Below are 14,401 nucleotides of genomic sequence, written 5' to 3'. Positions count from 1 at the left end.
TTGAACCCATGTCCTTGCGCACTGTAACATGTGCACTCAACCAGGTGCGCCACCACCTGGCCCCTATTTTTAAAATTTTGTACCAGAACACTGCTCAGCTCTGGCTTATGGTGGTGCGGTGGATTGAACCTGGGTCTTTGGAGCCTTAGGCATGAGTGTCTTTTAATTAATTTTATAATTTAACATTACTATTTAAAATTTTATTTATTTATTTATTTTTTCATTTTATTTTATTTTTTATTAGGACAGAGGGAAGGGGAGATAAAGGTACCTACAAAACTGCTTCACCTCTAGTTAAGTTTCCCCCCTGCAGGTTGGGACTGAGTGTTTGAATACAGGTCCTTGTGTACTCAACCAGGTGTGCTACCACTCAGCCCCTATTTTTATGTTCACCAGAGCACTGCTCAGCTGTGGGGTTGAGCCTGGGACTTCAGAACCTTAGGCATGAAAGCCTTTTGCATAACCATTATACTATTGTTCTGGCCCTCTCCATATTTTAAGGTAGCAAAGGAAGAAGAAGGGGAAAAAAAAAGTCTATAGGGAGGGATTGGGTAGCACACCAGGTTGAGTACACACATTACAATGTGCAAGAAAGAACCTGGGTTCAAGCCCCCAGACCCCACCTTCAGGGAGAAACTTGAGAAGTGGTGCTGCAGGTTTCTCTCTTTTCTGCTTCTTTACCAATTTTTCTCTATCTTTCTCTTTTTTAAAATCTTTTTATTTTAGTGATTATTGGATAGAGACAGAGAAATTGAAAGGAAGGGAAAAGTAGAGAGGGAGAGAGACAGACACCTGCAGCCCTGCTTCACCACACATGAAGCTTTCCCCCTGCAGGTGTGGACCAGGGGCTTGAACTCAGGCCCTTGCACACTGTAGTGTGTGCACTTAACCAGGTGCATCACTGCCTGATATCTTTTAAAAGTAACGATAATATAATGATAATAATAATAATAGCCACAGGGAGCAGTGGGATTACAGAGAAGTGAAGCCCCGCTATACCAGAACAAAAAGAGAGAGAGAAAAAGGAAAGAAAGATGGACAGGAAGGAAGGCAGGCAGGCAGCAGCATTTGAGCAAGAGTGTGACTGGGGCTGGGAGGTGGGGGGCTGGCTTCCCCTGAACGGCAGTCAGGTGTGGAACAGGTGGGTGGTGGTGGGGGGTCTGAGGCAACATGGTTCTGGGGTGATGGGCTGAGGTTAAAGAGGAGTCATGAGTGATCGGGAGGTGGCACAATGGATAAAGTACTGAACTTTCAAGCATGAGGTCCTGAGTTCAATACACGGCAGCACATGTACCACCAGAGTGATGTCTGGTTCTTTCTCTCTCTCCTCCTATTATTCTCATTATATTAAAAAGAGAGAGAGAGGGAGTCCGGCAGTAGCGCAGCGGGTTAAGCGCACGTGGCACAAAGCACGAGGACCGGCGTAAGGATACTGGTCGAGCCCCCGGCTCCCCACGTGCAGGGGAGTCGCTTCACAGGCGGTGAAGCAGGTCTGCAGGTGTCTACCTTTCTTTCCCCCTCTCTGTCTTCCCCTCCTCTCTCCATTTCTCTCTGTCCTATGCAACAACTATGACATCAATAACTACAGCAACAATAAAAAAAACAACAAGGGCAACAAAAGGGAAAATAAATAAATAAATAATATTTAAAAAGAGAGAGAGAGAGAGAGAGGAGGCATGACACCCCCTTGCCCTCCTCTGTCCCTGCAGAAAGCCGACGGGACCTGCAACACCAACTTCAAGAAGACACAGGCGCTGGAGCAGGTGACAAAGGTGCTGGAGGACTTTGTGGATGGGAGCCGGGACATCCTGGTGAGTGGGACCTGCCTGCCTGGGTCACCTCCATCAATGCTGCTCCTCTTTGGGCCTTGGAGGGTGGCTGACAGGGGCTGGTGTAGCTCACACTCCTACAGGCAGCTGGGGGCTTGGTTGGGCCTGTCAGAAGGGCCTGGCTGTCGTGTGGCAGCTGCCTCCACCTGGACTCTGGTGGAGCACATGCCCCGAATGCTGATTCGGTCTTGGCCTCACCATGTGAGCAGGGATGAGTGCAGATGCAAGGCCGCTTGAGTGCTGGGCTCATTTCTACCATGTTCTGTTGGCCAAGGCAGTTTACCTGCCCAAGCCAAAATGAAAGGTACACTTGTGATCAGGTGGCTCAGTGGCTGGAGTATTGAACTTACTTACTTTTTAATTTTTTTTCAGTGTTTATTTGTTCTTTATTAATTTAGGCTAGAAACAGAAATTGAGAGGAAGGGAGAGACAGAGAGGGAAAAAAATAGAAAGATATCTACAGACCTGCTTCACTCATGAATCTTCCCTCTTGCAGGTAGGGACCGAGGACTTGAACCTGGGTCATTGTGCATGGTAATATGTACACTCAACCAGGTCCACTACTGCTGAGCCCTGAAAGTGTTGAACTTAAAAGTTTGAGGTTTTGAATTCAATCCATGTATATACCACGCATTGCCAGAGTGATATTCTGGTTCTCTCTCTCAAGCACACATAAATAAATGAATGTCGGGCCAACTAGTGGCGCACCTGGTTAAGCACACACAGTACAGTGCTCAAGGACCCAGGTTCAAGCCCCTGATATCCATCTGCAGGGGGAAGCTTCACCAGTGGTGAAGCAGGGCTGCAGGCATCTTCCTGTGTGTCTCCCTCTCTATCTCCCCCTCCCTTCTCAACTTCCCTGTCTTTATCCAAAAAAAAATTTTTTTTAAAGAATAAATTAATCTTTTTAAAATAAATAAAAGGACACTCACCACCACCTGCCTTGATAAGAGGAACTACTAAGAGCTGTCGTTGTTTATGTAATCTACCACCCACATTCTTTATTTTCCTTCTTTCATCTTTTGTAAATGTAATTTATTATTATTTATCAGATAGAGACAGAAAGAATTTGAGAGTGAAGGCATAAGGGGTGGAAGGTAGATAGAATAATGATTATGCAGACAGATTCTCATGCAAGCGGCTACAAGGTCCCAGGTTCAGTTCTCTGCACTACCCTAAGCCAGAGCTGAAAAGTGCTCTGGTAACTAAAAAAAACAAAAAAGAGTGAAGGCATAGGTTGAGGGGGAAAGAGACAGACACCCAAAATATTGCTCCACTACTTGTGAAGCTTTTTAAAAAAAATTTATTATTAACTTTAATTATTTATTGGATAGAGAAGAGCCATAAATCGAGAGGGAAGAAAGTGATAGAGAAGAAGAGAGACACCTGCAGCCCTGCTTCACCACTCGCAAAGCTTTCTCCCTGCAGGTGGGGTCTGGAGGCTTGAAGCCAGGTCCTAGCACATCATAACATGTGCGTTCAACCAGGTGTGCCACCATGTAACCCATCATCCATGTGCTTTATTTATTTACATATTTTTATTTGTATTTATCAAAGCACTGCTTAGCTCTGGCTAGTGGTGGTGCTGGGGATTGAACCTGGGACCTCTGAGCCTCAGGCAGGAAAGTTTTTTTTTGCAGAACCATCATAGTGCCTCTTTGGTCCCCATCCACTTATCAGCCGTCTGCCATACTTCCAGCCTTCCATCTACCTCCCATTTTTCATGTGGCTCCTTGCCTTTTATTTTTCTCATTTATTTATTTATTTACTCATTACTTTTTATTGCCACCAGGGTTGTCACTTGGTGCCTGCACAATGAATGCATAACTCCTCGTGGGCATTTTTCGTCTTTTCTTTCTTTCTTTCTTTCTTTCTTTCTTTCTTTCTTTCTTTCTTTCTTTTTTCTCTCCTTTTTTATTAGATAGGACAAAGAGAAATTGAGAGGGGTGGCTCCCCCCACCCTCACTTTAAAGTTGATGTGTTAGAGAGAGAGAGAAGAGGACCAGAATATCACTCTGGCACATAGGTTACCTGGACTAGAACTCCATACCTCCTGCTTGAGAGCCCAGCACTTCATACACTGTATACCATCTCCCAGGCTGTCTTTTTCTTTCTTTCTTCCTTCCTTCCTTCCTTCCTTCCTTCCTTCCTTCCTTCCTTCCTTCCTTCCTTCCTTCTCCTTCTCCTCCTCCTCCTCCTCCTTCCCCTTCCCCTCCTTCTTCCTCCTCCTCCTCCTCCTCCTCCTCCTCCTCCTCTTCTTCTTCCTCGAAGGTTACTGTTGGGGCTCGGTGACTGCACTATGAATCCACTGCTCCTGGAGGGTATTTTTTCCATTTTTGTTGCCCTTGTAGTTATTTTTGTTATTGCTGTCATAGCTGTCGTTGTTGATAGGACAAAGAGAAATGGAGAGAGGAGGGGAAGACAGAGAGGGGGAGAGAAAGACAGACACCTGCAGACCTGCTTCACCGCCTGTGAAGCGACTCCCCTGCAGGTGGAGAGCCAGGGCTCGAACCGGTATCCTTACACCGGTCCTTGTGCTTTGCACCACCTGCACCTAACCTGCTGCGCTACGGCCCGACTCCCTCTTTATTATTATTATTATTTTTTTAATGTTTTATTTATTTATTAATGAGAAACATAAGAGGAGAGAGGCTGCCGGGGATTGAACACAGGACCTCATGCTTGAGAATCTGATGCTTTATGCACTGCGCCACCTCCCGGACCACTCTTTATTATTTTTTTTACCACAGCACTGATCAGTTCTGCCATATGGTGTGAGGGATTGAACCTCGAACTTTGGAGCCTCAGCCATGACAGTCTGCTTGTGTAACCGTTATGCTATCTACCTCCGCTCTTTGTTGTTGTTTTTATCACAGAGAACTACTCAGCTCTGGCTTACATTGGTGCCAGATTTTGGCCTGGGATCACGGAGCTTCCGCTGTGAAAGTCAGTTGTGCAAAAGATTGTGCTACCTCCCAGCCCTTATCTGCTCCTTCGGCAGATTGGGACAAAGGCAGATCACAGGGTGGGCGAGGGTTCAGAGTCCCCACACTAACCAAGAACCCTTCCTGTCACACACAGAGAAAGTATGTGACTCGCCTGGAGAAACTTCGAGAAGCTCTGGAGAACTCCCCCTTCTTCAAGACCCATGAGGTTTGAACCCCATATGGGTGGGGGTGTTGGGGGTCAGGGAACTCTGAGGAGAAATCGCTACAGGCTGAGAAAGGAACATTACACGTTCTCGGGTTTTATTTATTTATTTTCTGTTGACACTGGTATTTCACTGCTCCAAGTCAACATTTTTTTTGTTTTGTTTTGTTTTTTACTTAGAGCAGGACTAGAGAAAGAGGGTCAGATACCACAACACTGAAGCACTATGGGGGTCAGGCTCGAACTGGGGTCATACACATGACAAAGTAGATATATCTTTTTTCACATTTTTTTTATAATTTTTTTAATATTTATTTATTCCCTTTTGTTGCCCTTGTTGTTTTATTGTTGCAGTTATTATTATTGTTGTCGTCGTTGTTGGATAGGACAGAGAGAAATGGAGACAGGAGGGGAAGACAGAGAGGAGGAGAGATAGACACCTGCAGACCTGCTTCACCGCCTGTGAAGCGACTCCCCTGCAGGTGGGGAGCCGGGTTCGAACCGGGATGCTTATGCCGGTCCTTGCGCTTTGCGCCACGTGCGCTTAACCCGCTGTGCTACAGCCCGACTCCCGTCTTTTTTCACATTTTAAAAATTTATTTATTTGTTATTGGATAGAGACAGAGAGAAATGGAGAGAGAAGGGGGAGATAGAGAGGGAGAGACACCTGCAGACCTGCTTCACCGCCTGTGAAGTGACTCCCCTGTAGGTGGGGAGACAGGGGCTTGAACTAGGATCCTAACTGGTCCTTGTGCTTTACGCCACGTGTGCTTAACCTGCCGCGCTACCGCTTGACTCCCAGTAGATACATCTTAAAATATTTATTTATTCATTTTAATATTTATTTTGAATGGAGACAGAAATTTAAAGGGGGGAGTCGGGCGGTAGTGCAGCGGGTTAAGCATATGTGGTGCAAAGTGCAAGGACCAGAGGAAGGATCCCGGTTCCAGCCCCTGGCTACCCAACTGCAGGGGAGTCGCTTCACAGGCAGTGAAGCAGGTCTGCAGGTGTCTATCTTTCTCTTCCCCTCTCTGTCTTCCCCTCCTGTCTCCATTTCTCTCTGTCCTATCCAGCAATGACGACATCAATAACAATACTAACTACAATAAAACAACAAGGGTGACCAAAGGGAATAAATAAATAAATAAATAAATAAATAAATAAATAAAAGAAATTTAAAGGGAAGGGGGACATAAGAAAGAAGAGACAGAGACACTTGCAGCCCTGCTTCCTCCCCACAGGTAGGGACCAAGTACTTGAACCCAGGTCCTTGTGCACTGTTATATGTATGCTGTACCAGGTACACCACCTCCCAGCCTTGAGATTTATTTGTTAACAAGCTAGAGAAAATCATCACTCTGGTGCATGTAATGCTAGGGATCAAATGTTTGATGTGAGAGTCTAATGCTTTGTCCAAGGCACCACATCTCAGGTTGTTAAAAAGATTTATTTATTACATATGAGAGGCAGAGTGAGGGAGTGGGATAGAGAGAGAGAGACAGAGAGAAAGTGGCATACCTGTTGTGCCAGGGATTGAACTGGGAATGTCAGGCCTACAAGTCAGATGTTCTACCAGTTGAGCTATTTCTTTTTTTTTTTTTTTAATTCCTTTTTTTAAAACTTTATTATTGGATAGAAACAGAGAGAAATTGAGGGGAAGGGTAGAGATGGAGAGAGACAGAGAGACACCTGCAGCCCTGCCTCACCATTCGTGAAGCTTTCCCCCTGCAGGTGGGGACCAGAGGCTTGAACCTGGGTCCTTGTGCACTGTAGTGTGTGCGCTTAACCAGGTGCGCCACCACCTGGCCCCCAGTTGAGCTATTTCTCCAGCCTTGGTCTTGCTGTTTTTGGGGTGAGCATGGCCTGGAGCCCAGGGGTCTGGGAAACAGGAAGGCTGATCCTGCTGTGAGCCCCTGGGCCTGTGGCTTCCCCCTGTTGGCCTTTGTGGCTTCTTATCAAGCAGGAGCAAAGTCCCTTTGTTCTACAGCTTCTGAGGAGGGAGAAGCATCTCTCTGCATTCCTCCTTAGGCTCTCCCTCTCTGGTAGACTGCATGCTTTTGCAAACACTCCCCTCTCCGGGTTCTCGGGGCTGTCTCACCCCTTCTCTTCTCTCTCTCCCAGCACTTCCACCTCATTGTCAAGTCCTCCTCCCTCTTGCCCCTGTCCTCACTGATTCTCTGCAAGTCCTAGTGGCCCGGGGTGGGGCCCAGCCTCTCAGCTGGGTGGTGGCTCCACAACTCTGTCTCCTGGGGGTGGGTGGGTGGGGTGACACCTACCTGATGGGTGTGGTGAAGGCTTAGTATATTCACTGAGTTAACAGAGCTAAAGTCCAGCCCAGAGCAAACCCACAGTATGTGCCAGCTGTTACTGTCACTATCATGTCATCATCAGATGTCACCCTCCTTGTCTCCTTTTCGTGGCCTTCCAATCTTACACATGTGTCCTCTGTCCTGGTGTTTGGCTTCACCTGCCCAATGACTTGACATTGTAAAGGTGGATTGATTTATGGGACAGACAGACAGACAGGTGGAGAGAGAGAGAAGAAGAGAGAAGAGAACCAGAGCATCACTCTGGCACATACAGTGCCAAGAATTGAACTCAGGACCTCATGCATATAGGTACATTGAACAAGTCACTGTGCCACCTCCTAGGTCACAACTTCACATTTATTTACATATATTACTTATTTTTATTGAATAGAGATAGAGACATTGAGAGCTTGTTTGGAGGTTCTAGCAGGGGAGCACAGCTACTCATATACCCTCGACCAAGACTGGTTCATCTCTGTTCAGGGAAGGCCGTCCTCTTGAACCAAGCATACAGCTTTGGGAGGAACACATATGGAGCGGTGAGGAAGGAAGGGGACACCCACCTAGTCAGCCAGATCAGCCGAACCAACTCTGGCAATCAATGGGGTGACAGATATTGCAGTCAGTTTGTCCTCACATATGAGATAGAGACATTGAAAGGGAAGGGGCAACAGAGAGAGGGAGAGGGGGAGGGAGGGAAGAGAGAGAGAGAGAGACCTGAAACACTGCTTCACCACTCATGAAGCTTCCTCCCTCCCCCACACACAGGTGGGGACCAGGTCTTGAACCTAGGTCTTTGGCCTTGTAGCACGTACACTCAATCGGGTGTGCCACCACTCAGCCCCTTATTACTTACTAATAAACATTTTTTACAACTGAGTTACACAAACTGTAAGGCGAGAACTCTAGTGGTTATTTATCTTTGGGAGTGTGGGGATACAGAACTTGGGTGGTGGGTGTGGTTCTGTAATCTTACAATTTTGTAACAAACTGTTAGTAGCATAACAACAACAACAACAAAAAGAAAAACAGAAGGGGGAAACCCAAGGCAGAACTTGGACTGGGTTTGGTATATTGCACCAAAGTAAAGGACTCTGGTACGAGGGAGGCTAACAGGTCCTGGTTCAGGGTGGTGAAGGAAGATCTAGGCAGGGAGTCATTGTTTTGCAGAAGACAAGAATTTTACACATGTACCAAGAACTGTATTTACTGTTTACTATAAACTAGTAATCCCCCAATTAAAAAGAGAGAGAGGCAGGCCAGAGTGGCACGTCTGGTTGAGCACACATGCTACAATGTGCAAGGACCCGGGTTCAAGCCCCCAGTGCCCACCTTCAGGGGGAAAGCTTTGCAAGTGCTGAAGCAGGGCTGCAGGTGTCTGCCTTCTGCGTCTCTCCCTCTCTATTTCCCCCTACCCTCTCGATTTCTGGCTGTTACAAGCCAATAAATAAATATAATTAAAAAAAGAAAGAAGGGGGAGTCGGGCAGTAGCACAGCGGGTTAAGTGCAGGTGGCACAAAACGAAAGGACTGGTGCCTATCTTTCTCTCCCCTCTCTGTCTTCCCCTCCTCTCTCCATTTCTCTCTGTCCTATCCAACAACAATGACATCAATAACAACAACAATAATAACTACTACAACAATAAAAAACAGCAAGGGCAACAAAAGGGAAAATAATTTTTTTTTAAATAATTTATTTCTTTATTGGGGAATTAATGTTTTACATTCAACAGTAAATATAATAGTTTGTACATTCATAACATTCCCCAGATTCCCATTTAACAATACAACCCCCACTATGTCATTCATCATCTTTCATGGACCTGTATTCTCCCCACCCACCCACCCACCCCAGAGTCTTTTATTTTGGTGTAATACTCCAATTCCATTTCAGGTTCTACTTGTGTTTTCTTTTCTAATCTTGTTTTTCAACTTCGGCCTGAGAGTGAGATCATCCCATATTCATCCTTCTGTTTCTGACTTAGTTCACTCAACATGATTTTTTCAAGGTCCATCCAAGATCGGCTGAAAACGGTGAAGTCACCATTTTTTACAGCTGAGTAGTATTCCATTGTGTATATATACCACAACTTGCTTAGCCACTCATCTGTTGTTGGACACCTGGGTTGCTTCCAGGTTTTGGCTATTACAAATTGTGCTGCCAAGAACATATGTGTACACCGATCTTTTTGGATGGATGTGTTGGGTTCCTTAGGATATATCCCCAGGAGGGGAATTGCAGGGTCATAGGGTAGGTCCATTTCTAGCCTTCTGAGAGTTCTCCAGACTGTTCTCCACAGAGGTTGGACCAATTTACATTCCCACCAGCAGTGCAGGAGGGTTCCTTTGACCCCACACCCTCTCCAGCATTTGCTGCTGTTACCTTTTCTGATGTATGACATTCTCACAGGAGTGAAGTGATATCTCATTGTTGTCTTGATTTGCATTTCTCTGTCAGTCAGAGACTTGGAGCATTTTTTCATGTGTTTCTCGGCCTTTTAGATCTCTTCTGTGGTGAATATTCTGTCCAAGTCCTCCCCCTATTTTTGGATGGGGTTATTTGTTGTCTTGTTGAGTCTGGCAAGCTCTTTATATATGTTGGTTATTAAACTCTTATCTGATGTATGGCATGTAAAGATCTCCCATTCTGTGAGGGGTCTCTTGGTTTGGGTAGTGGTTTCTTTTGCTGTGAAGAAGCTTTTTAATTTGATGTAGTCCCATAGGTTTATACTTGCCTTAGTCTTCCTTGTAATTGGATTCGTTTCATTGAAAATGTCTTTAAAATTTATGTGGAAAATAGTTCTGCCAATATTTTTCTCTAAGTATTTGATAGTTTGTGGTCTAACATCCAAGTCCTTGATCCACTTGGAATTTACTTTTGTATTTGGTGAAATACAGTGATTCAGTTTCATTCTTCTGCATGTTTCAACCCATTGTTTCCAACACCATTTGTTGAAGAGACTCTGCTTCCCCCATATAATAGTCTGGGCCCCTTTGTCAAAGATTAGATGTCCATAGGTGTGGGGCCTCATTTCTGGGCTCTCAATTCTATTCCACTGGTCAGTGTGTCTGTTCATGTTCCAGTACCAAGCAGTTTTGATGACAATGGCCCTATAATACAGTTTGAGATCTGGCAGTGTGATGCCTCCGGTTCTGTTCTTTTTTCTCAAGATTGTTTTGGCAATTCTAGGTCTTTTCTGGTTCCAGATAAACATTTGTAGCATTTGTTCTATTCTCCTAAAAAATGTGCTTGGGATCTTGATGGGGATAGCATTAAATTTGTAGATGGCTCTGGGTAATATATTCATTTTGATGATGTTAATTCTTCCAACCCATGAACATGGAATATCTTTCCACTTCTTTGTGTCTTTTTCAATTTCTTTGAGTAGTGACTCATAATTTTCAGTATACAAGTCTTTCACTTCTTTGGTTAGCATGCTAGCACTTCACACCTGCGGGATTCTGTTATCTCCTGGCCCTTGTAACTTTTTTTTTATTAATTTATTTATTGGATAGAGACAGAAATTGAGGGGAGGAGGAGATAGAGATGGTGAGAGACAGAGACACACCTGCAGCCCTGCTTCACCACTTGTGAAGCTTTCCCCCTCCAGGTGGGAACGAGGGGCTGGAACCCGGGTCCTTGTGCACTGTAATGTGTGTGTTTAACCAGGTTCAAGCCCCACTAGAGCACCTGGGAGAACTATAGCACCCGAAGCTTTGGTGCTGTGGCATCTCTTGTCCTCTTTCCCATTCAGTCTCTCTGAAAAAGTTCGGAGCAGTGAGGCCCTAGAGACAGACACACACAGCAACAATAAAAAGAAACATTTATAGGAACTGGGGAGAGAGCATAGTGGTTATACAAAAAGACTCTCATGCCTGAGACTCCAAAGGTTCCAGGTTCAATTCCCAGTACCACCATAAACCAAAGCTGAGCAGTGCTCTGGTTAGACTGAGAGAAAAAAATTAAAAAAAAAAAAAAAGATTTATGGGGGTCGGGCGGTAGCGCAGCGGGTTACTTGTGAATGTCTTTCCTTATTTTCCTCTTCTCTCTCTGGGTCCTGATGGAATTGGAGTTCAGAGCCCTCTGGTCATCTTCCCCTAACATTTCTCCCCCTCTGGGAGTATGGACCAAAATTATTCTAATATAAGATATTTTCCCCAACCCAGAAGCTGCAATTTCTTTTTCTTCATTCCTTTCTGTCTTCCTGTCTGTCTTTCTTCCTTCCTTTCTTCTTTCTTAACGTTTTTAATTAATTTGATAGAACAGAGAGAAATAGAGAGGGAAGGGGGATAGAGAGGGATAGAGAGACACCAGACAAACCTGCTTTAGCGCTTGTGAAGCTTTCTCCCTGCAGGTGGGGACTGAGGTTTTGAACCATGCTAATATGTGCACTTAGCCAGGTGTGGCTCTGAAGCTATTTTTATGTTCACAAAACTAAAAACCCAGCATCTGTGGGGGCTATGTGCCCAGCCCGCCTGCCCTGCTCACCGCCTGTTTCTCTCCCTGCAGGTGGTGGGCAGCTCCCTTCTCTTTGTGCATGACCACAGTGGCCTGGCCAAGGTCTGGATGATCGACTTTGGCAAGACGGTGGCTCTGCCTGACCACCAGACACTCAATCACCGGCTGCCCTGGTCCGAGGGCAACCGTGAGGATGGCTACCTCTGGGGCCTGGACAACATGATTGGCCTCCTGCAGGGGCTCGCCCACAGCTGACCTGCTCACCCGGCACCCACTGATTCATGGGACGGAGCCTGTCGGATGTGGAGGAGTTCCGAGGTTGCCCACCACAGGGGACAGAGGAGGCAGTAGCGTTCACCATACTGGCCAGCATTTGGGGGTGGGGGGTGGGGCACTGAAGGCCCTTGGAGACCAGTGATCACCGGGTCCCCAGGCTTTCATGATGAGAGGGTTGGAAGCAGGGGAGGGACGTGGCTGGATCAGCAGGCGTGGCAGAACCAGAACTAGGTCCTTTGCCCAGCCTGAAAGGTCTCTGAGGGCTGCTGGGGCAGGTGTGACCCTGTCTGTCACCTGAAGAGTGACACATCACTGCCCTCAAGGCCTGGGGCTGGTGTCTTCTCTAGGACCTCACCTGTCCACCTGAGATATTCATGGCAACATCTCATCTGGGGGGCCCTCCAAGCCCCTGGGGACACAGGTGTCGGCACTAGGGACCTGCTGCTGCCCCCGGGGGGACACAGTTCCCTGCTGCCCTGCCTGTCTCCCTGCTCCTGGGAGGGGAGAATGCTGGTGACCTGCAGACTGAAACCATGGCTGCCAGCACTGTAACTGCACTGGCCTCTGAGTCCCATCTGCTCCCTTCTCTTCCCCCTGGGCTTCAGTGGTGAGGAGGGTGGGGGGGAGCAGGTTTCCTCTACGTCGTAACTGCCCCTGCCATGAGGTGTCCAAGAGGAGCAGGGTTGGGGGCTGTTGGCTGTGTCCCCTGGTCCAAACCAAAGTCCTCAGCACTTTGAAGCACGGGTGACCCAATCTCAGATGTCTTCCAGGACTGAGGAGGAGGAGGGCTCTGGGGTTTCTAACTGACCGTCGTTATACTTATTTATACCTGAGAGGTAGCTGTTAGAAGGGCAAACGTGGGGGACGGGGGTGCAAGCGGGTAGCCACTTGGCTGTGCCTCCCCGTGGCCACACCTCAATAAACAGCACATTCAAAGTTGGCTTGGTGGAGTTTTGTTTTTTTCTCTTTTGGCATTGGGGGTGTGTGGGCTCAGAGCTCATAATTGAGTGTTGGTGCTGGGTGGGGTAATAGGATAATGACAGGCCTGGTAGAGGTGCAGACTCGGAGAGGGCTGCTTCATTCATTCTGCAGCCAGAGCTGCTGCTTCTGTTCTTGACTCTGGGCTGGACAGTACAGGGGGTGGGATGATCGGTCACCGAGACGCCTCCAGCGTTTGGCCTTTGTTGGCTCCCAGGACAGTGCCACCAGCATCAGAGCTGGGATGAGGGTGAAAGGGTCAGGGCGTGTGCTTTGCCATGTGTGCGGCTCAAGCTTCAGCCCTGACATCACATGGGAGATGCCAAGACACTAAGGGGAACTACAGAGTCATAGGGAAGATCCACTTCTAGCCTTCTGAGAGTTTTCTAGACTGCTCTCCACAGGGGTTGTTGGGTCAATTTACAAAAAAAAAAAGTTTTGTCCTGAATAAAACCCATTGCTGATGGCCTGGAGAAATAGCTCTTGGGTAGTGTGGTGTGCTGTTTCACCATGTGTGTGGCCAGATTTGAGCCACCTACTGATTTGTAGGAAAGTCTGGTGCTGTGGTCTCTTTCACTCTCTTTGCCTCTATTGGAAAACAAACAAACAAACAAACCTTGGCTGACAAGGAGGACACAGCTATTTCTCTCCTTTCTGGATGGAGGCACAGGTACCCAGTAAAGCAATAAACTCTCCCTGTAGTAGCCCTGGCAGTGCTACTCTGCCTGCCCACCATGTGCCCGCAGGCCAGTGAGTGACGGTCTCCAGGGACACGGGGCTAAAGGGTTGTCTTCTAATTGTTCTCAGCCTTTGCTGGTTTTGCATCAGGAGAACACAGGTGGGGCAGGTGTCTAGCCCAGAGCCTCTTCCGGGAGGACTATTAAGTTTATATATAATTTATTTTAATGAAAGAGAGCTACACACAGAGAAAAACCAGTGGCTCACCCTGTTGCACATTACCATGCCCAAGGGCCTGGGTTCGAGCCCCTGATTCCCACCTGCAGTAGGGATGCTTCACAAGTGGCAAAGCAGGTCAGCCGGTGTCTCTTTCTCTCCCCCCCACAATTTTTAAAAATATTTATTTTCCCTTTTGTTGCCCTTGTTTTTTTTTTATTGTTGCATAGTTGTTGTTATTGATGTCGTCGTCGTTGGATAGGAGAGAAATGGAGGAGGGGAAGACAGAGAGGGGGAGAGAAAGATAGACACCTGCAGACCTGCTTCACCGCTTGTGAAGCGACTCCCCTGCAGGTGGGGAGCTGGGGGCTCGAACCGGGATCCTTACACCAGTCCTTGTGTTTGGCGCCATGTGCGCTTAACCCACTGCACTACCACCCCACCCCCTCAATTTTTTTTTACATTATTTTATTCATGACATAAAGAACCAGACATCACTCTGGTACA

General features: G+C 46.9%; 1 protein-coding gene across 1 annotated transcript in view; it reads left to right on the top strand.

The window, feature by feature from the left end:
- The window catches only part of ITPKC (inositol-trisphosphate 3-kinase C), a 43,038-nt gene extending 30,574 nt beyond the window's left edge, over nucleotides 1–12,464 (top strand). The window contains exons 5-7 of the mRNA XM_007537914.3: nucleotides 1,710–1,811; nucleotides 4,911–4,982; nucleotides 11,798–12,464. Of these exons, the coding sequence (XP_007537976.1) occupies nucleotides 1,710–1,811; nucleotides 4,911–4,982; nucleotides 11,798–12,001 (378 nt within the window). The 3' untranslated portion in view covers nucleotides 12,002–12,464. The remainder of the gene's footprint in view (nucleotides 1–1,709; nucleotides 1,812–4,910; nucleotides 4,983–11,797) is intronic.
- Nucleotides 12,465–14,401: the final 1,937 nt, after the last annotated feature.

The sequence above is a fragment of the Erinaceus europaeus genome, chromosome 2 (genome assembly GCF_950295315.1).
Source record: "Erinaceus europaeus chromosome 2, mEriEur2.1, whole genome shotgun sequence".
Lineage (NCBI taxonomy): Eukaryota > Metazoa > Chordata > Mammalia > Eulipotyphla > Erinaceidae > Erinaceus > Erinaceus europaeus.
The sequence above is the reverse complement of the archived record's forward strand: the minus strand, read 5'-3'. Positions and strand labels throughout refer to the sequence as shown.